Source organism: Miscanthus floridulus, unplaced genomic scaffold (assembly GCF_019320115.1).
Source record: "Miscanthus floridulus cultivar M001 unplaced genomic scaffold, ASM1932011v1 os_2356_4_5, whole genome shotgun sequence".
In the NCBI taxonomy this organism is placed as follows: Eukaryota; Viridiplantae; Streptophyta; class Magnoliopsida; order Poales; family Poaceae; genus Miscanthus; species Miscanthus floridulus.
This window is the reverse complement of record NW_027098260.1, coordinates 77,352-95,340: the sequence shown is the minus strand read 5'-3', so window position 1 is coordinate 95,340 and position 17,989 is coordinate 77,352. Positions and strand designations below refer to the sequence as shown.

Sequence of the window (17,989 nt, the reverse complement as noted above, 5' to 3'; positions counted from 1 at the left end):
CACATTCCCAGCTGCACCGTGCTTTATTACCAACGAAAAGAACTCAACACACACAAAATCCACCAACGCGCGCGCACATAGGGAGTAGTCCAGAACTGAAAAGGCTCGGCGTTCGGCGAGGAAAGAAAGGCCACCGAGTTCTTTCTGGCCGGGCGATCCATCTCGGTTCTTCAGTGAAAGGGAACAACGCCTGGCCAGCGACGGAACGGAAGGCAAAGCCACCGACCAGGCGACCAGAGAGCGCGGAGGCGGACGACTTGACTCGGCGTCTACGGGGAATCCACGAACGGGCGCCACTCACATACCACCACCCGCCACGAAAAGCTTTATGGACCCCCTTTTACAGTTCAGTGGGCTGCCTTTGCAGTGCACGCACGTTTGTTACTTCGTACTCCTGACCTTTTCGCCTGGCAACCACTGACGTACGAGCCTGTGAATGTGAATGAGAATGACCCACACCTGCAAAATGCTACATTTCATTGCACAACCAAAGGAATCGCGCAATGTTTTATCCTGATCGTACGTACGATAAGGATGGTATTTACACACCGTACGATCTTAGTAAGTGATCCATTTGCGTACAGAGAAAGAAGACTGCGAGAAGCTGAAAAGGCTGATCCAACAGAGGGTTCTCTACAGCGAACACTTTCATTCAGACGGCGGCGACCATGGCCTCTGCGGGGTCCGAGGAGGCGTGCAGGGAGATCCGCGGCGCGTGCGGCACGCCGCGGCGCCTGGGCCTCCTCCTGGCTCCGCGGAGCCCCGCCGAGAGGCAGCAGATCAGGGCGGCGTACCGTGCGACGTTCGGCGAGGACCTCGCTGGGACGCTGCACGGCACCCTCGTGGCCATGTCCAACTCCAGCAACCAGGAGGACAAGGTAAAAAATCATCGCAGAGGCCCCACAGGAGTCGTCACGGCCGCAGTGACCGCGACGGAGCTCTCAGTCTCAGCTCACCACGAGCGCGCGGTTTCCTCCCTGCAGCTCTGCAGGCTGCTCTACCTGTGGGCTCTGGAGCCGGCGGAACGGGATGCGGTCGTGGCGCGGGAGGCGGTCGAGGGCGGCGTCACCGTGGCCGGCTACCGCGCCCTCGTCGAGGTGTTCACGCGCCGGAAGCAGGACCAGCTCTTCTTCACCAAGCAGGCATACATGGCCAGGTTCAGGAGGAACCTGGACCAGGACATGGTCACCGAGCCGTCTCACCCATACCAGAGGGCATGTGCCCATCCTTCTTCACTTCTCTTCTCTGCTGTCATGGAGTTAAACCATTACCACCACCTGAACTTAACCTGACTGACTACCGTCATTGTTGTTTGCTTAAACAGCTGCTGCTGGCTCTCGCAGCCTCCCACAGGTCGCACCACGACGACCTCAGCCAGCACGTAGCCAAATGCGACGCGAGGAGGCTGCACGACACGAAGAACAGTGGTGCCGGTTCCGTCGTCGACGAGGCTGTGATCCTTGAGATGTTCAGCAAGAGGAGCATCCCACAGCTCAGGTTGGCCTTCTGCAGCTACAAGCGCATATATGGGCATGACTATACCAAGGCAAGTGGACTCATCAGCTACTTCGGCCCATCCACCTCGTGCAGCCCTGCTCAGTGACTCTGTTATGACTACCTTGCAACAATGCGTATGCATGCAGGCACTGAAGATAAATGGGTCTGGTGAATTTGAAGAATCTCTGAGGGTTGTTGTCAAGTGCATCTACAACCCTTCCAAGTATTACTCCAAGGTAATAAAATCCCAGAAGCCCTTGGATCAGTATCGAAAAGCCTGACTGTTCTGTACCTGTTCTAATTCACTCTTCTGCTCTTGATATTTCCAGTTACTGCAGAGAAGTATGCTATCTGCAGATAAAAGGATGGTAACAAGAGCTATCTTGGGCAGTGATGATGTCGGTATAGATGAGATCAGATCAGCGTTCAAGAGTTGTTATGGAAGGAACCTTGCAGACTACATCCAAGAAAACTTGCCTGAGAGTGATTACAGAGACTTTCTTGTGGCTGTGGCAAGAGGGTCAGTGGCACCATGAGGTTGGATGTTTGTAGTACAGGTATCCCTGAGCTGTACATGGAAGAAAAAAAAATTGCTTCCCATGCTGCAAAAGTAAGTTGAACAAGGAAAACAGCAGTCTCATGTCATCTGACTTGGGATTTCAGGTTGTTATACCAGTTTATTTACAATTGCTAGACTCGACAGCGAAACTATCAGATCTCAGTATGCAAAAACACAAAACATAAAGATAGGCTTATTGCAGAGGACTATATTACGGACATCAGTTAGATGAGCTTCTTCTTTCGGAAGTACTGCTGTAGATGCCACAACTGTAAAACAGAGACTGCAATGCAAACACTAAGAGAGAGCATGCTCAACCACGTGACCCTAGAATTCGTCTTTTCACTAACATCCCTCATGTTGGCTTCTCTGCACCGAGAATAATATTGTTAAATGGATTGTTATTATACCCTGGGTATCAGCCAGGTACATGAATAACCAAAACATGAAGCTAGGAAAATAAGTGGATGCACAGACTTGGATTTTAGAAGAAGCAGGTTCTCATGGATTGATTGGACAGCAACTTCAAGCTTGAGTAACTCCAGTTCAACTCCCTGATTATAAAACTTGATGTCATATGGAAGGGGAATAAAACAAAACAACTGGCAGTATAACACCTCATTTTCATATACTTCACCTCGATCTTTTCCTTTTTAGCAACAGAATCCCAGTCTCTAGTAGCTATCCCAATTTTCCAATCAAGATTTAGTTTCACCACTAACCCTCTGTCCTCACCATCAATCGAGAAGCAGGCAAGGTAGTTCCCTGCTTCTGCTGTGGTAAATGCAAATTGCTCCATTGAAACCTTTTCTTTCTTATGAACAACGTCTCCAAAAGGGGATGTAACCTGAAATAATGATTCCCGAAAGAAATGTAAGCATGTTAGCGGAACATAAATGGTCAATGATGTAACAATCTTCAATCAGACAACTCCCACTCAATGTCCAGTTCCTCTCCCAGCAAAGTTACTACTTACTAATATGTTCTCAATGAAGTGAAAATGGCAATAGATTTATCCACTACTACTACCATGTGCAAATAAGTCAAAAAGTTTTTGTGGATAAAATTGTTGTAACTCATACACCCTATTCACAAGATGTAACACCGTGAATGCAAATTGAAAACTAATTTGCAGATAAATATGATAGTATGGAGGTGGATTACATGTCTCCTGATTCATAATCACAAATCTATCCAACAAAATGTTGCCTATTTGTAGTTCCCGGGTGAGTTTATGGCCCATACAAGATAAGCAAGGTTTGGACAGCATCTTCCAGTTTCATTATTGAAGAACTAACAGTGTAACCGCGTTGCCTTATTAAAAATAATTCCAGCTTTAGCCTTTTGAACTCATGTCATGTGGTTATACACTCACTAAAGCATGTGTATTCAGGGGTGGTGGAGGTTATGGAAAGAAGTGGCACCAAGATGGTTCACGTATCAAAAAAATGAATTCTGTATATGATTTTGTTTCTTGTGGAGAGTTTCTTCTTGAAAAGGGTATCATACAAGAAAATAAGCTTGCTGGATGGGGATATAGTGCTGGAGGACTTCTGGTGGCCTCGGCAATTAATTCTCGTCCAGATTTGTTTCGTGCTGCTGTTTTAAAGGTATAAAGCATATAATTAACTATCTACGTGTAGAAGACGAGAATTTGTGTGTGCTATCTATAGACAGTCCTTAATATTAAACTAGACTAACCTAGGGGGAATTAAGTGGCATTTTATTAAGAAGAAAATATGCACCCAAATTCGCCTCGATGGGGACTTGAACCTGGGTGGTCTTGGTATACATCCACACCCTTGTCCAACTGAGCTATCTCAGCTTCCTTAGACAGTCCTTAATCAGTAGATGGGGAAAATATTAGCGCTTTGATTAGGATCTGTTCCTGACTTTGATATTGATTGATAAAAGTAAACCCATCAAGATGCTGAAATGCTGTTCAAGTGAAACTGAGCATACCAAAAGACAACATTTTTTTTCTCATTTTAGCACAATTTTACTCCATGTTATATAAACTGCCATCTTGGCAACTATGCTGCTGTAAGACTGCATTGGCACTTGCAGTGCCCTTTTGTAGCTGATTTTGTGGTCAAAGCTGTATAAGTAGGCCATATATTGCAAACTTAGAGGCTTTATACCCTAATAGTTTTTTAAGCTTCGTCTATGTTCATTGTTTGTCATCAAAGTTTTGGATAAACGAAATTAATGATCATTTCTAGTAGCAGGTTGGGAACTTAGCTCTTGGATTCCTCTTCGAGATTGGAATTCCCATATAGTCATGTTTTCTTCTCTGTAATCTTGAAGATACGCTGTTGTCAACTCTTTTCTTTTGTTTCTGCTGATGTTCCATTACCCCAGTTTCCATTTTCACCCTGCAGGTCCCTTTCTTGGATGTTTGCAACACCCTTCTCCATCCTATTCTACCTCTTACAGCCATTGATTATGAAGAGTTTGGCTTTCCCGTGGATCATGAGGAATTCCTGGCAATCAGGAAGTATTCTCCTTATGATAACATCCAGAAGGATGTTCCTTACCCAGCTGTGTTTGTGACATCATCATTCAATACAAGGTATGCATTACCTGGATACTCGGTTGCTGCTTTCTAGTCCCCTTAACCACCTTCCAGCTTTGTAATCTTTGCTCCTTGCTAGTTGGCAGAGAAGTGCGCATAAAAGGAAGCTATCTAATTCTTGCTTCCATACATTCCATTTGCACTTGATTCAACTTTTTGTCAAATGCTTGAATTCAACAATTTGTTGCATTTGACAAATGCTAGGTTTGGTGTATGGGAGGCAGCTAAATGGGTTGCAAAAGTCCGTGAATTTACTCAATATGATCCAGAGAGGCCGGTAATTCTCAACTTGACAACAGATGTTGTAGAGGAGAGCAAGTATTTGCAGACCAAGGAATTAGCATTGGAGACTGCTTTCCTCATTAAAATGGTTTGCAATGTGTGAACAATGTGTCATCATTCTGAATCGAACCCTGTTGGTCAAACAAGGGAAACTCAGGCTCCTCTCCATCCTAGGCACATGAGCTATTAATCGAGTAATTGGAGCTTTGTGAGGTATCACACTTATTACCAAGCACATTTTTACTGATATCAATAACGTATGCAGCAAATTCCAATCACAGATTATGTGTTGCTACACCTGCTTTATTATCAGCTTTTGCAGAATTCATGAAGAAATTGTATGTCCATATTTCCTAAATCATGAGGTATCTCCATACGTGCCATCTATCTCCAGATGGCATGGTCTTCCGTCACAACTTACAATGGGTGGCTAGTGCCTAGTGGACTAGTGGTATTATGCTCATTTGTGAGTGAATCCAGATATCTGTTATCTCAGGGGACATGCTGACTGTTGAACAAGTCCACAAACATATGATTATATAGCCTCTACATTATTACTGCAATGAAATGTTGATCTCGTCCATGATGGTAAAAATCACCTTTGTATGCTGGAAGCATCTAACTCATGGTTTCTTAGCTATACATTCAAGTCAAGTTTTGCTATCTTCAGTATTTCAACCGTGGGAGTTGACATCAAATATCTGAGGACTAGTTGTGGCAATGGAATATGGTGCATCTACTCGTATACTGATTTCAACTTAATAGTATCCGAGAATGCACTGTGGCAGAGTCAGAACAGAAAACAAAGCCAGCTTCTTGTTACAATGGAAGAGGGGGAGGTCATCAGTTATAGGAGCTGCGCATCTGATTCTGACCGATGTTTTGTCAGTATGGGGAACTTCTACAAACGATAAATATACCGCAGTCGTGTAAGCACAAAATATTTGAAGATTCGGTTGGAAAATACTCATCCTATGCAAGTGAATCTATGGTACAAATATGTTGCACATTGCACAATGTATTGATGCTCATGTCTTTGTTGCAAATTGAGGTTGACACGTTCCTAGTGCACTGGTCAGAACAAGGTAGAACATGTGGAGTTGTCATTGAATCCCATATTACCTCCTTTCCTCTATATATGCTGGCTTGCACCGGATTTGTAGCATCATTGTGACATGACCTCAGTGGCTATCGGCAGCACCTGTTAGTTTTATAACATGCTTACACAAGAAAGTCGTAGCACCTGTTAGTTTTATAACTTGGTTACGCACTTACGCTTACACAAGAAAGTCGTAGAGTTTAAATCTAGGTGGGTATGCTTGGCTGTAAGTTCATTTGATCTTTTACTGTCGCAGTCTTCAGGGTCAACGAGCGTAACTTGACTACACGAGTGGCCTCAACCTCAAGGATTGGTTATTCTTCAACCACCGTCACAAAAAGGTTTGCCGTCGATCAACCGTGAGGCTCCCAAAGGAGACGGAATTAGAACCGAACTGATGAACGGTCTTACACCGCCCGGGACTCGAGGTCCGAAACTGTTCAGATTTCGACCCAACCCGGGCATCTCAAGGCCAAAAAGCGAGCGGAAAGAAAGCCATAACTTCTCTCTTTTGAAGGAGAAAAGAATATCGTCTTGATAGGAAGGGAGAATATATAATAGCAAAAAGTTACAAAATTGAAGAGGAGATATAACAATTTCTTATTTTTAAGAAGTTGTTTTACTAAGTTGTTGAAGGGTCTTTTTTTTTCTTCTTCTTCTTTTTGCTACAAAACTCGGTTAGATTTGCGAGTTCTTAGGCGTTGTTCTTACCGGCACCGCACAGGCACAGCCACCTTTCCAAAAAGCTGAAGACTCCACGCTTTGTTCCTGCCGTTCTGCGAGTCTTCTCTTCTCCACTACTAGTAGCCTAGTAGGGGGCAAAGGCGTCAGCTTCCCACTCCAGTCCTCCCGGTTCTCTAGGGTTTAAAGAGCCCGCCGAGGCCGCCGTGCGCCGGCCCAGCCAGAGCCCACTACATTCCGCCATCGCCGGAGCCGACCCCTCCGTCTCCGCGCGCGGCAATGGCATTCTTCTTCGCCTCGCCGCCGGCTTCGAACCCCTTCCAGACGCCGGCTGCGTCGAATCCCTTCCAGACGCCAGCTGCGTCCAACCCCTTCCAGACGCCGGCGGCGCCGAATCCGTTTCAGACACCGGCTCCGGCCACCTCGCAGGCGCCGTCCTTATCGCCCTCGCCGTTCCAGTTCAGCTTCCAGCAGCAGCCGCAGCCACAGCAGCAGAAGCTGATGCTGTACACGACGGATATGAAACCCGCAGGGGTACAACACCAAGTGGGAGGAGCTGCACGCCGAGTCGCAGAAGGCTTTGCTCCAGATCGAGTAGGGTTCTTCCTCTGAATATTTACTTTTCCCTTTTCTGGTTTTCTTGCAAAGGAGCGCGGTTATTGCTTACATGGTACTCATTGTCGATTTACACCCACAGATAGAATTGCTCCACCCAATTAGCAAAAGTACATGATTACTTGGCCAGATTGTTGGAATGTCTCTGATTCTTTGCGGTGAAATGACTGTTTTAAATTAAAGGTATTGGGGGATGGCGAATTTAAACTGCTCTCTTCCTGTATGGGGTAAATGTTTTTTTATTTGAGTCTGCTGTCATGATCCACTGTTGTAAAAGTTTTGGGTTTTGGGCGGAATGATACATCTTTTGTCCTCCATAGTCAGATTTTCTATTGGGGTGGGCTTCTGTTGTATTTGATGTTCTTGTGGCAATCCTAGGAGTCTTTTAGCCTCCTATGGTTAAGGGAGTGCACTTTGTCTCCAATTTTTGTAACCTGTTGCATCCATTGGGTTTATTGGAGCATTTGTTGTTTCAATTATGAACTATAAGTGCCAACACTCTCACGGTGCAACTGGTCAGCACAACACGCCAAAGAAGCGGTTGGTTGAGCCAGCCTGGGTTCGAGTCACGGCACCATCTTCTTAAGACGAAAATCAGGGGGACGTCTCTCCCCTTGGTCGAGTCTTTTTTTTTTAATTATGAACTATAAGTTGTTTCCCTGATGTTTTTTTCCCCTAACTGTGATTTTGCAGGGACAAGATACGGGAATACAGAGACGAGAGTGAGAGGTTGGATCAGTGCAGTCGCCTATATGACTCCTCAATCTCGAATGTCAATTTTGAGCTTGATGCGAGTCGCATTGCTCAGGTTAGGATCTTCACTTTCTCTAGATTTTCTTAGCTTTTAGTGCATGATTGATTGTTTCTGTCATGCACCACAACCTGGAGATCCCTGTTGTCTTAGCTGATAGCTTGACACATGATTTTGCTAGTACACATTCTGAAAGAGTACGAAATATTTTTCTAGAATTTGTTATATCGTTGCGACAGACAAGAGTCGCTTGTAGACCCTTTAATCATTTTAAGATCCATGAGTTAAGTGACCTGTAACTTAATATAGTGTCCCCTGACCTCCAGCAATTACAGACTTTGGAGCCCCCTTCCTTTTCTTTATTAGGTGAATTTTGAAAAGATTAAACCTTTTCCACTTTCCACAAATATTTGATCTATCATATGAGTATATTAGATATAAGCTTGTCCCTAATGGTTTAGTCATGTCCTGAACAAGAACAACTTATGTTGCAACTGAAACTGAACTTACACTAGTAAGAATAGAAGCTTCATAGTTTGACTATGACACATTGACACTTTTCCCCTGATAGTGCAGTTATAAATCTAATAAGATCATCATGGGTTATTTAGTGCAAACTTCCATCCAACTTGAATGTTAACATGCCTTTCGGCGAAAAATGACTTGCTGTGGAAAATAATGTTGGTTGGTAGCTGGGAATTGATGTACCAATGCTGAATATTTTCTTTTGTATACAATTGTAGTGCCATAGTGGTAGGCTGGTCGGTGTCTGTTCTAGCAGGATCTTGGATCCATTAGTAATATTCATTGTCTGCTCTAGCAGGAACTTGGTGGGACCACCACTGTAATGGAGAGAGAGAAGACTTCCATTCAAGAGTTGATGACTGTTGTCAATGAAATGATGTGGAACACAGAATTTGCTATTAGGTCATATCTGATGTTGAGGCCAAGATTCACCCGTCCAGGTGCTGGAGTTGCAAATGGTGGTTCTTCAAATCCTTCTTCTGGTGCTCCACCCAATCAGCCAGTGGTAGATTTCTACAGTGGAGTCCCAAAGCGTCCTTCCATTTTTATGCAGTGCACTGTCAACAGATTTGAGTGCTATCTTGCGGAGCGTTGCAAGTGGATCGGTGAGCTAGAGCAGCTGGTTCAAATGGAGACAAATAAAAGATCATCAGATTCTCTAGAATCTCTTCCAAAAGTTATGTCAAATGTGCATGATTACTTCATCTATGTTGCTTCTAAGGTAAGCTTACTAAAAAGAGGTTATATAAAGAAATAAATTCAGGATAATTTTCCCCTGAAATATACTTTGATGATGCGCCAATGTCTAACAATTATTGCTTGCTTATGATGAGACAAATATAAACTCTAAACTGATTGAGCATTTAGAAATTGCAACATGCTGTGAACAAAACAAGAAGCCGTTATTTAGTTATCATTTACTAAGCTTAGCATCACCTTCATACTAAGGGGTTTCCTTATCTTTGCTATTTTTCAGGTGGAAAATCTTCATCAATATGTTGAATCAATGAAAACTGAATATCTTAATGAACAACGCCGCATCGGTAATGGGAGCGATCCATTTCTGGAGGCAAACAGACGAGAAGCAGCTAAACAAGAAGCTGCTGCCAGAAGGGTCCATCCAACACTGCATTTACCTACCCCTGCGCAGCCCATGGCACAAATTGCTGCACCAGCTACAAGCCAACCACAGCAATCTTCCTTTCCATCTGCTGCGACTTCCTCAAGTGCCTTGTCAACTTTTAGCACTCTGGCTTCTGCTCCATCCTCATCTAGTCTCTTTGCAACTCCAACAACTCCAGCTCCATCAAGCAACCTTTTTGGTGCATCTGGATCGGCTCAGTTGACCACACCATTTGGGACAGCCTCCACTCCTACATTAACATCAACACCAGCTCCTGGATTTGGGACTAGCACTACATCTTTGGGTGGAACATCTCTATTTTCTACACCATTTGGAGGTACACATACTTGCTCAATCAACATGATGTGCTGCAAGCTGTATGGTAGAAATTTGCATGCTATTTTACTTATAAAGCAACTTGGAGCCACATGTACTTACTTACTGATATAGATTAACCGTATTAGCACCGTTTTTCTTTCCTGCATGTTGCTTGTTTATCCTGAGTTCAGTGCTTTCATTATAAAGGACTATTCAACATTAGGACAAATTGTACTTCATGACACATCTATGTATTTTTCCGGTGGAGCTACCGCTTCAGGTTCCAGCTTTGGTGGTGCATCGGTGAGTAAAATTAACATCAGTTTATGTGGCATGTTTTTAGTTGGTTCTGCGTATTACTGAGCTTCCCTTTTCACCTTACCATGTTTACCCATTGAATCCCTTTTCACCTTACCATGTTTACCCATTTTCAATGGTGAAGAAAGGAAGGTCGAAGCCCCGGAGTCAACACTAGATGTAAATGAACCAATGTGAAATGTGGATGCTATTGGTTCTCTTGACTGTTCCCTTTTCCCCTATCTTATGCAAAATTTGTAACTAATTCTCCCCAGCAATTCTAGTGGAGTTTTAAGTAACTTAACTTGTTTAACTGTGTTATCAGATACTATCGTACTAGTTGTCATAAAGTTCTAATCCCCGTGCCCCTTCATAGTATTGCCTGAATACTGAGTGTTGAACTGCAACCTTAAGATGTTGTATGGACCTGTTTGGATGAGCTAGAGCCTGTTAAAAGTTAACCTGTCGCATCTGGATTGTAAAAGCTGGTCCCCTTTTAGATCAGGTAGAGCTTAGATTTTAATTTGCACAAGCTGGTAAAAGCTAGAGAGGTAGCTTGTGTATTGTAAATGCTGGAGCAGGATTCACATTGACATCCTGCAATTTGATGTCTCCATGCTAGAGCTTAATTTTGAGGCATTCAGGCATATTTCATGTTTCTTGTAACCGACATATTTTTTTGAAAGCAATTCTCGTAACCTACATATAGAACTACCCAGTAGAGTACATAGTACTAATTATGGAGTATTTTTGGATTGGACTGTTGGGTGATGAAAAAAAAAACAAAATCCACAGTAATTGTTGATGGAAAGTTACACTGGCTTCAATTCTGAAAACTTGTACTCAAGATCAGAGTTGTAGCAAAGCGTGAATTCAAGTACCATGTTATGATATGCATTGCAGTAGGGTTGAAGGTTCGTTCCGGTCCTAGAAATAGCAGGACTTTTTGCTGCTCCGATTGTGACATGATCTTGAAGCAGGAGTATGCAGTAGCGGGGAACCTTGAACATGACAAAAGCTAGTTTCTTCTGTTTCGACATCACCCAGAGCTACATCTACGTACATATACATCCATCTCCAAGTGCGCGTCGTGCCGCTTCTGGGTGTGCGGTCACATAGGACTGAACAAATCTATAGTTGAACATGCCAGCTAGAATATCAGTTCTTTTTTTGAACACGAACGTTAGCAGTTCGTTCCTTTCCTTGTAAGTTCTAGACAATTTCATCAGGGTACCATTCTTTCTGCACTTATTTGATCGTCATTCCTTTTGTTTAGGTTGCTTCACGCTGTCACCCATAACTTCGACAGGAGCTCAGCAATTGTAGCACGTTTCTATTCGTCATCGGATTGCGATGCTTCCTGGTTCCTTCCTTGTTTCTTTGTCGTTGTATCAGAGAGGTCCAGAAATGTTATCCTTTTTCTGTTTTCTATATATGCCTCTGCGTATGATTGGTATCATTGGGCTCGGAAAGCGTAAGTGCTTACGACATGGCGAAAAATTGTCGAGTCCTTGGGTTTTTATATGGAGTCAATTACTTAGCGGTTGACATTTTGCTGAAGCAAGCAAATCGTGGCTGGTGGTTGTTAGGAACCGCCGAACCGACAAGTCCAAGTGTAGACGTCAATGGGCCCACATGCCAGTGTGCACAAGCTTTTTAGTGGCTGAGCTCAGTTAGTTGAATGTTTCTAGATTTGACCTCAATTGTTTTACTGCAATGAACATTTCTTCCTGTCAATTATTTTACTTTGATACTACTACACATTACTACGTTTTACTACTGTCTCTGACTCCAGGGGATTGCTTATCTGAATGAGTAATCCTGCATCGTTTCCTGATCTGAATCTTCGGAAAAAGTTGTTTATCTGGGAAAAAAGAGCATGGACTAGGTTACCAGTTGTCCAGTAATGATTCTGGATTTCTGGGTATGTGAATGCACGGCTCTATGTTTCCTCATCCAGATCATTGACTTGGTTGCTTGTCTTCAAATGACACTCTGAGCCACTGCTCCATGAAGTTCTCTCAGCGCTGTGGGCCCGTGGCGTCGTCACTGGGTAGTAACGTGTCTGATACATCTAGGACAGTGGAAGCTGCTACGAAGCAACGTTCGGGCTACTAATGATCACTGAACAGGAGTCGTTTTCGTGGCTCCGTGCTGCGTGCTCGTGAGGACCTCTGTTTTGGCTGTGCTTGCTTTTGAGCTCTGGAGGTTGTGGATAGTTTTTTCGCAGCCTAATCATGCTTTTTCACGACAGCGACGGTGCTGTTTAGATAAGGCTATCTCCAGCAACAATACATAAAATATAAGGCACATTTATCCTTTGAATAGCGCTAAAGGCAAAGGATTTAATACATATTCGGCATCTTCTTCAACAACGAGACTCAAAAGAAAATCCTTTTTGTAAATGTGTTTTCAGGAGAAAGGATGCACATATTTAGGTTGCGCCTCTCAGGCAACCCAAAATAGATCTTCAGTATATGTGCTCTGTTGAAGACTTATTTTAGATAATCTTGCTACCTATTCTGAGTTTGGGTGTCGGTTCCTCGTTGGAGACCGGACGGCTAGTGGGCTGTGTTTGTTGGCCGTTTGTCAGTCACTCGGTCGAGAATTCAATAATTCATCACAAAGGTGTATGAAATATTGGGGTGGAATATATGCTCACTTTTTCCCTTATCTTTAGGAATGTATTACGTGAATTAAACAGCATAACATTACCTTGTGGTACGCAGTGTTAAAATTTTGTACTTCGGCGATGGATATGTTTTTGCTAACACATAGTTGACCCCTCAACGCGTAATGAAATGCACCGGTGCGAGACCCTCCGCACGTCCCTCGGCGAATAGAAGTCTGCCACGTGCGTAGTGCGACCAATATATCCTGTTCGCGTGTTCTTAAACCTGGCTTGATTCGCTCCTTTTTTTATCCGGAGCAGTGTTTTTCTCTTACAAATTTCTCCAGAATTCCTCCAAACCATCCAAATTCCTCCAGAACCATACCATCCGAACAGGATAATTTGAACATGAAAGCTTGTCTCAAAATTAAGTGGATTCTTTTAACCATTCTTGGTTCTCACAATACTCTCGTGCCCCATTCGTAATCTGGGCTAACCCTCTTTGTTGATACGAGTTAGTTTAGCCCGTGTCTAACAATGGTATAGAGTTTGGTTTTAAAATGTGTTGCAATAGATGGCGTGATAATTGATGGAATCGCAAATCATCGAGGTATCACGCAACGAACCTGCATGTTTGCTTGTAGTTACTTAAAGCAAATTTAAAAAGTTGAATTTGGTCAGATTTCACGTCAATTTCCGTATTGTACCCCAAAATTCGTGAGTAAAACTATCACACAATTTTGCAGAAAAAAAAAACATAAAAGATCTCCAAAATCCGGGGGGCCTCCGGCCTCCATTCCTCCACGTTCTTTCTCAGAAAAGTCGTCCACGCGTCTATAATAAAGCACACCCATCTCTTCGCCCTGTCCCCGCTTCTCTCCCCCAATTCGCCTCCACCTCGCCGCTTCCTCCATTGATCGCCACCGTTGACGTCGTCTTCCGGCGAGGTAGCTCGTCGGAAGACCTCACCTCGACTTCCCCGACGCAACCCCCAACTCTGTAACCACCCTCCGGAATGCCCGCCTGCCTCTAACTCGTCCGCGCCCCAATCTCCGCTTGCTTCCTCGACAGCCCAATCCGCCTCTTCTCGCTCTCGCTACGGCTCCTCTGCCTGCTCGCCATGGCGATCCGCATCACCGTCTCCTACTCCGGCTACGTGGCGCAGAACCTCGCCGCCTCGCTCGGCCACCGCTTCTCCTCCGCCTCGGGCAGCCGCCTCCTCCACGACGGCGCCTGGCGCCCCTTCTGCATCTTCACCTCCACCCGCCAGCCCGAGCAGCTCCGCAACAGCGGCAGCGGCAGCGACCGCCATGACGGAGGCGACCACAACCACCCGAAGCCCCAGGCCATCGCCGCCGGAGCTCACTCGTTGCTGCTCACGCGTGCGTGCTTATCGTCCAAGTCGCCGCCGCCGTCTCTTGCCGTGGGGCTGCTCTCGGTGCTCGCGCAGAGGACGGGACCGACGCCTGGGACCACCGGATCGGCGGCTTCTCTTGCAGGCTCGTCGCCGATTTCGCTCGGTCTCAACCCCACGTCCTTCCTTCCGTTCTTGCAGACAGCGAAGTGGCTCCCGTGCAGCGACTTTGCCACCTCGTCGTCTTCGGCACCCTCTTCCCCTCCCCGCTCGCTGGCGCCTTCGGCTCCCGCCAGGAAGGCGTTGATTGGTGGTGCTAGTGGTACTGTTACTGCTGGTGCGTCTGGTTCTGCCGGAATTGCGACGAGCAGTGGTGCTGGTGCAGCGATGAGCAGGAGCAACTGGCTGTCGAGGTGGGTGAGCTCCTGCTCCGATGACGCCAAGACGGCGTTTGCAGCTGTGACCGTGCCACTTCTGTACGGCTCGTCCCTGGCCGAGCCCAAGTCCATCCCGTCCAAGTCCATGTACCCGACCTTCGATATCGGTGATCGGATTCTTGCCGAGAAGGTAGAGTAGAGCTTTGTCTGACGAACATTTTGGTTTTTAAAGATGTACCATGCCATTTTTATGTTGGTTAATGATCTGGTGGTGTTGTGATCTGCAGGTCTCATACATATTCCGGGATCCGGAAATTTCGGACATTGTGATCTTCCGGGCTCCCCCAGGACTTCAGGTGCTATTTCCTGCCTCCGTGGATTGTTTTTTTCATGATGTCTGAATTGAACGTTTTCATTGCAGGCTTATGGCTACAGCTCAGGTGATGTGTTCATCAAGAGAGTTGTGGCCAAGGGAGGAGACTATGTCGAAGTAAGCTTTTATTCCAATGGTAGTGCAGACTTGCTTTTGTTTCGTGTCATTATGCTGCGAACAGCTCGATTCTTTTGACTTGAGTTGTAACTCTGATAATCTTGGCTCTTTAACAGGTGCATGATGGCAAGATGTTTGTTAATGGAGTAGTTCAGGATGAGGATTATGTGCTGGAGCCACACAACTACGAGCTGGAACCAGTGGTATGATATATGCTCTATACCACTAGGAACTGTGTCTTTTGTAGTGTGATTCTGCTTTCATATGTTGTTCTTTTTACTTAGGTTAGAGACGTTAGACAGAAATGCTTGCTTTTGCTGGCCTAAGTAATTGACATGCTAAACTCAAATTTCTAGATTGTGCGATAAAGAAGTATCAGTTGTTGCATTTCCACTATTTGACTGATAGTTGAATTATCGAATGCTTGATAGCCACATAGAATCTCATGGAGTTCCTATTCCCTTAGCCATACTGCTTAGTATTCTTGCATTTCTGTAAGCATGATGGTTCATCGTGTGGTACCAGTACCTGGGTGGCTGGGTCCTAAGTCCTAACACATTTCATATTTGTTGATTGTTTCTGCAGCTTGTACCGGAAGGTTTTGTGTTTGTGCTGGGAGACAACCGCAACAACAGCTTTGATTCCCATAACTGGTACGTTGCAAACTACTATAATTCGATCTGTTACACTAGAATTGCACTTGATACACATATGCCTAAAATTGTATCGAATGTCTTGCCATTTCAGGGGCCCCCTTCCAGTGAGGAATATTATTGGGAGATCTATTCTTCGATATTGGCCGCCATCGAAGATTGGTGATACAATTTATGAGCCTGATGCAACCTGCCTCGCGGTGCCGTCCTGATAGTAGTCACTCCAGTGATGCTGGATAGCAAGTGTGTACAATAACCTTATATTTCGTGGAGCTTCTTTGATGAGCTGAGCTCCAGTTTCAATTCTCTCACAATATTTGTTTCCTGAGTGTTGCCTGTAAATTCCTTTTGGCTGACCGATTTGTTTTCCCTGCCGGTTGGCAGATGCTTGTTCAAAGCACGGAATAGTGCAGTACCTTGCATTTTGCAAGCTAATTAAACCGGTTCCTCTGTAAGTCTATAACTCTATACAGAGCAGTTGCTGAATGCACATTCGAATTCAGCGTTCTTGCACTCAGCTTGATATCGTTGTGAGCTTCTGTCTTCCGATGCTGTAAGAGCTTCCGTTTACATGTAAACAAAAATCATCTAGAAAAAAGATCACGGTTCTTATGGTCTCCCTTGTGGGTTGTATGGAACGATCGTAAGTTCGGGGTCTAACGTTGTGAATCTGTGAAGCTCAAATTTTGTCTTATATCCATCTGTCTGCACTGCGTTGTGTTTCCCCTTTTTTCTTTGTAATTGTTGTATGCAGATTTATGATTGACGTATTGTTAAATTGTGGCATTGGTTTAGTTTTTAATGATGATATTTGCCTGATCTCTAGAAATCTTAGCCTGTGAGGCTTAGCTCGTTGCTGAACGCGGACTGCGCACCTGTGAGGCTGTGAACTGTCCGTGCTCAGTTGATCACTCGGCGTCCCCCATCCGGCCTGCGTCGCTAGTACACTTTAATTAATTTTCTATGCCTACGATGTTGTAAATTAAACAGGGTTATGTCTATGCAAAAAGGACCAATACATGTGTTAGCATTGTAAACAAATAATAGTGCCATAGCCACTATAAACTTGATTGAAGCACTTTTCCTATTTCAACAAACACGTCTTCAAGAAAAGATACAAACAAAAAAAAAATCAAAGAAAAATTACCAAAAAAACATGAGACTATTGACTCAAAGATAAACTTTGAGATAATTCCACCTTCTCTTGGTGGAATGTGTCTTGGGTGACAACCTCTCCAAGGACTTGTGTAGGAGTGAGGTTCTCAAATCCACCTCTTACTATAATGGTCACTAAGGTGTCAAATCGAGTGGCAAGAAGATTAGGAACTTGTGTGAGAAATCCTCATCATCAACCTTAGCCCTGTTCGCTTCTCTTATAATCCGTACTTTTCAGCTTGTTTTTTTCAGCCGGAACAGTGTTTTCTCTCTCACAACAAATCAACTGGAACAGTGTTTCGGCTTGTTTTTTCAGCGAAGCGAACAGAGCCCTTGTGCCCTAAAGCTCTCAACTCATTGACAATCATGTTGAGCCTATGAAACATTTCAGGCACACTCTCATCATCCTTCATGGTGAACTTGGCATACTTGTCTTTGTAGATGAATAGCTTGGCACTTTTTAATATTGAAGTGCCCTCATATGCCTCTTCTAGCCTTCCAAACTTGGAAAGCATACTCAAGATCTTTGATGCGCTTTCAAACACCTTGTCATCTAGCACCTCATATAGCATGTCAAGTGCTTGATTATTGAGTTGCAATAGCTCTTCTTCTCTTGGTGTGGGATTCTTGGGATCAAGCACAACAAATTTTCCACAACACCCCCAATCTTTCTACCTCTTGATTTGATATTGTCATAGCTGGTGCCATCAAAGTGTGGAGCACGGCTACTAGAGGTGTGTTGAGCGGCCATCCTTTACACCGTAGGTTGTTAAACGTTTGCAAATACAATGACTTGGCTTTGATACCAATTGAAACGACCTATGGATGGCTAAAGGGGTGAATAGCCTAATAAAAAATCAACAAACTCAAAACACTAGGCAAAGTGTGTTAGTAAGAGAGATAGTCCTAATAGCTACTACTTGCCTAGCCTAGTCAATACAAAGCAAGCCCCCTGCACACTTTTAGTTGCAAGAACAAGTAATTAAGCGCTCAATCACACAAACAACTAGAACTACCACCTAGCAAC

General features: G+C 44.4%; 5 protein-coding genes across 9 annotated transcripts; 4 read left to right on the top strand and 1 right to left on the bottom strand.

Moving 5' to 3' along the window:
* The first annotated feature begins 76 nt into the window (after positions 1-76).
* On the top strand, positions 77-2,049 carry LOC136534887 (annexin Gh1-like). Its single transcript, XM_066527249.1, has 5 exons — positions 77-878; positions 984-1,214; positions 1,325-1,546; positions 1,644-1,733; positions 1,827-2,049. The coding sequence occupies exons 1-5, from the start codon at positions 669-671 to the stop codon at positions 2,031-2,033; spliced, it is 960 nt and encodes a 319-aa protein (XP_066383346.1). The 5' UTR covers positions 77-668; the 3' UTR covers positions 2,034-2,049.
* A 220-nt stretch (positions 2,050-2,269) lies between these two features.
* On the bottom strand, positions 2,270-3,269 carry LOC136534889 (transmembrane emp24 domain-containing protein p24delta4-like). The gene is made up of 3 exons (XM_066527251.1): positions 2,694-3,269; positions 2,534-2,610; positions 2,270-2,425 (listed from the first exon to the last, which is right to left on the bottom strand). The coding sequence occupies exons 1-3, from the start codon at positions 2,853-2,855 to the stop codon at positions 2,281-2,283; spliced, it is 384 nt and encodes a 127-aa protein (XP_066383348.1). The 5' UTR covers positions 2,856-3,269; the 3' UTR covers positions 2,270-2,280.
* A 191-nt stretch (positions 3,270-3,460) lies between these two features.
* On the top strand, positions 3,461-6,297 carry LOC136534888 (uncharacterized). 5 transcript variants are annotated; one of them, XR_010778839.1, is made up of 5 exons: positions 3,461-3,666; positions 4,438-4,628; positions 4,836-5,126; positions 5,227-5,998; positions 6,269-6,297. XR_010778839.1 is itself a non-coding variant. In XM_066527250.1 (3 exons), the coding sequence occupies exons 1-3, from the start codon at positions 3,505-3,507 to the stop codon at positions 5,014-5,016; spliced, it is 534 nt and encodes a 177-aa protein (XP_066383347.1). In that variant the 5' UTR covers positions 3,461-3,504; the 3' UTR covers positions 5,017-6,063. The 5 variants fall into 5 exon arrangements, 1 of the variants encoding a protein (XP_066383347.1); XR_010778841.1 differs by lacking the exon at positions 6,269-6,297 and having other exon boundaries at positions 5,227-5,501; positions 5,584-6,063; XR_010778840.1 differs by lacking the exon at positions 6,269-6,297 and having other exon boundaries at positions 5,236-6,063.
* Positions 6,293-11,975, top strand: LOC136534885 (nuclear pore complex protein NUP58-like). The gene is given in 7 exon segments (XM_066527247.1): positions 6,293-7,224; positions 7,226-7,287; positions 8,002-8,116; positions 8,883-9,305; positions 9,561-10,044; positions 10,306-10,328; positions 11,599-11,975. Coding segments are annotated over 7 exon segments (1,383 nt in total). The 5' UTR covers positions 6,293-6,972; the 3' UTR covers positions 11,623-11,975.
* A 1,807-nt stretch (positions 11,976-13,782) lies between these two features.
* LOC136534886 (thylakoidal processing peptidase 1, chloroplastic-like) lies at positions 13,783-16,320 on the top strand. The gene is made up of 6 exons (XM_066527248.1): positions 13,783-14,854; positions 14,952-15,020; positions 15,086-15,154; positions 15,271-15,357; positions 15,740-15,807; positions 15,902-16,320. The coding sequence occupies exons 1-6, from the start codon at positions 14,054-14,056 to the stop codon at positions 16,017-16,019; spliced, it is 1,212 nt and encodes a 403-aa protein (XP_066383345.1). The 5' UTR covers positions 13,783-14,053; the 3' UTR covers positions 16,020-16,320.
* Positions 16,321-17,989: the final 1,669 nt, after the last annotated feature.

Excerpts from the sequence above, each read along its gene's own strand:
- LOC136534887 (XM_066527249.1), top strand. The coding sequence starts at position 669 with ATGGCCTCTGCGGGGTCCGAGGAGGCGTGCAGGGAGATCCGCGGCGCG. Across the intron at positions 879-983 it reads CCAGCAACCAGGAGGACAAG|CTCTGCAGGCTGCTCTACCT; the intron begins GTAAAAAATCAT and ends TCCTCCCTGCAG. Across the intron at positions 1,734-1,826 it reads CTTCCAAGTATTACTCCAAG|TTACTGCAGAGAAGTATGCT; the intron begins GTAATAAAATCC and ends TGATATTTCCAG.
- LOC136534889 (XM_066527251.1), bottom strand. The coding sequence starts at position 2,855 with ATGGAGCAATTTGCATTTACCACAGCAGAAGCAGGGAACTACCTTGCC. Across the intron at positions 2,611-2,693 it reads CTAAAAAGGAAAAGATCGAG|GGAGTTGAACTGGAGTTACT; the intron begins GTGAAGTATATG and ends TTTTATAATCAG. Across the intron at positions 2,426-2,533 it reads CTGCTTCTTCTAAAATCCAA|AGAAGCCAACATGAGGGATG; the intron begins GTCTGTGCATCC and ends TTCTCGGTGCAG.
- LOC136534886 (XM_066527248.1), top strand. The coding sequence starts at position 14,054 with ATGGCGATCCGCATCACCGTCTCCTACTCCGGCTACGTGGCGCAGAAC. Across the intron at positions 14,855-14,951 it reads ATCGGATTCTTGCCGAGAAG|GTCTCATACATATTCCGGGA; the intron begins GTAGAGTAGAGC and ends TGTGATCTGCAG. Across the intron at positions 15,021-15,085 it reads GGGCTCCCCCAGGACTTCAG|GCTTATGGCTACAGCTCAGG; the intron begins GTGCTATTTCCT and ends TTTTCATTGCAG.
- LOC136534888 (XM_066527250.1), top strand. The coding sequence starts at position 3,505 with ATGAATTCTGTATATGATTTTGTTTCTTGTGGAGAGTTTCTTCTTGAA. Across the intron at positions 3,667-4,437 it reads TTCGTGCTGCTGTTTTAAAG|GTCCCTTTCTTGGATGTTTG; the intron begins GTATAAAGCATA and ends TTCACCCTGCAG. Across the intron at positions 4,629-4,835 it reads ACATCATCATTCAATACAAG|GTTTGGTGTATGGGAGGCAG; the intron begins GTATGCATTACC and ends GACAAATGCTAG.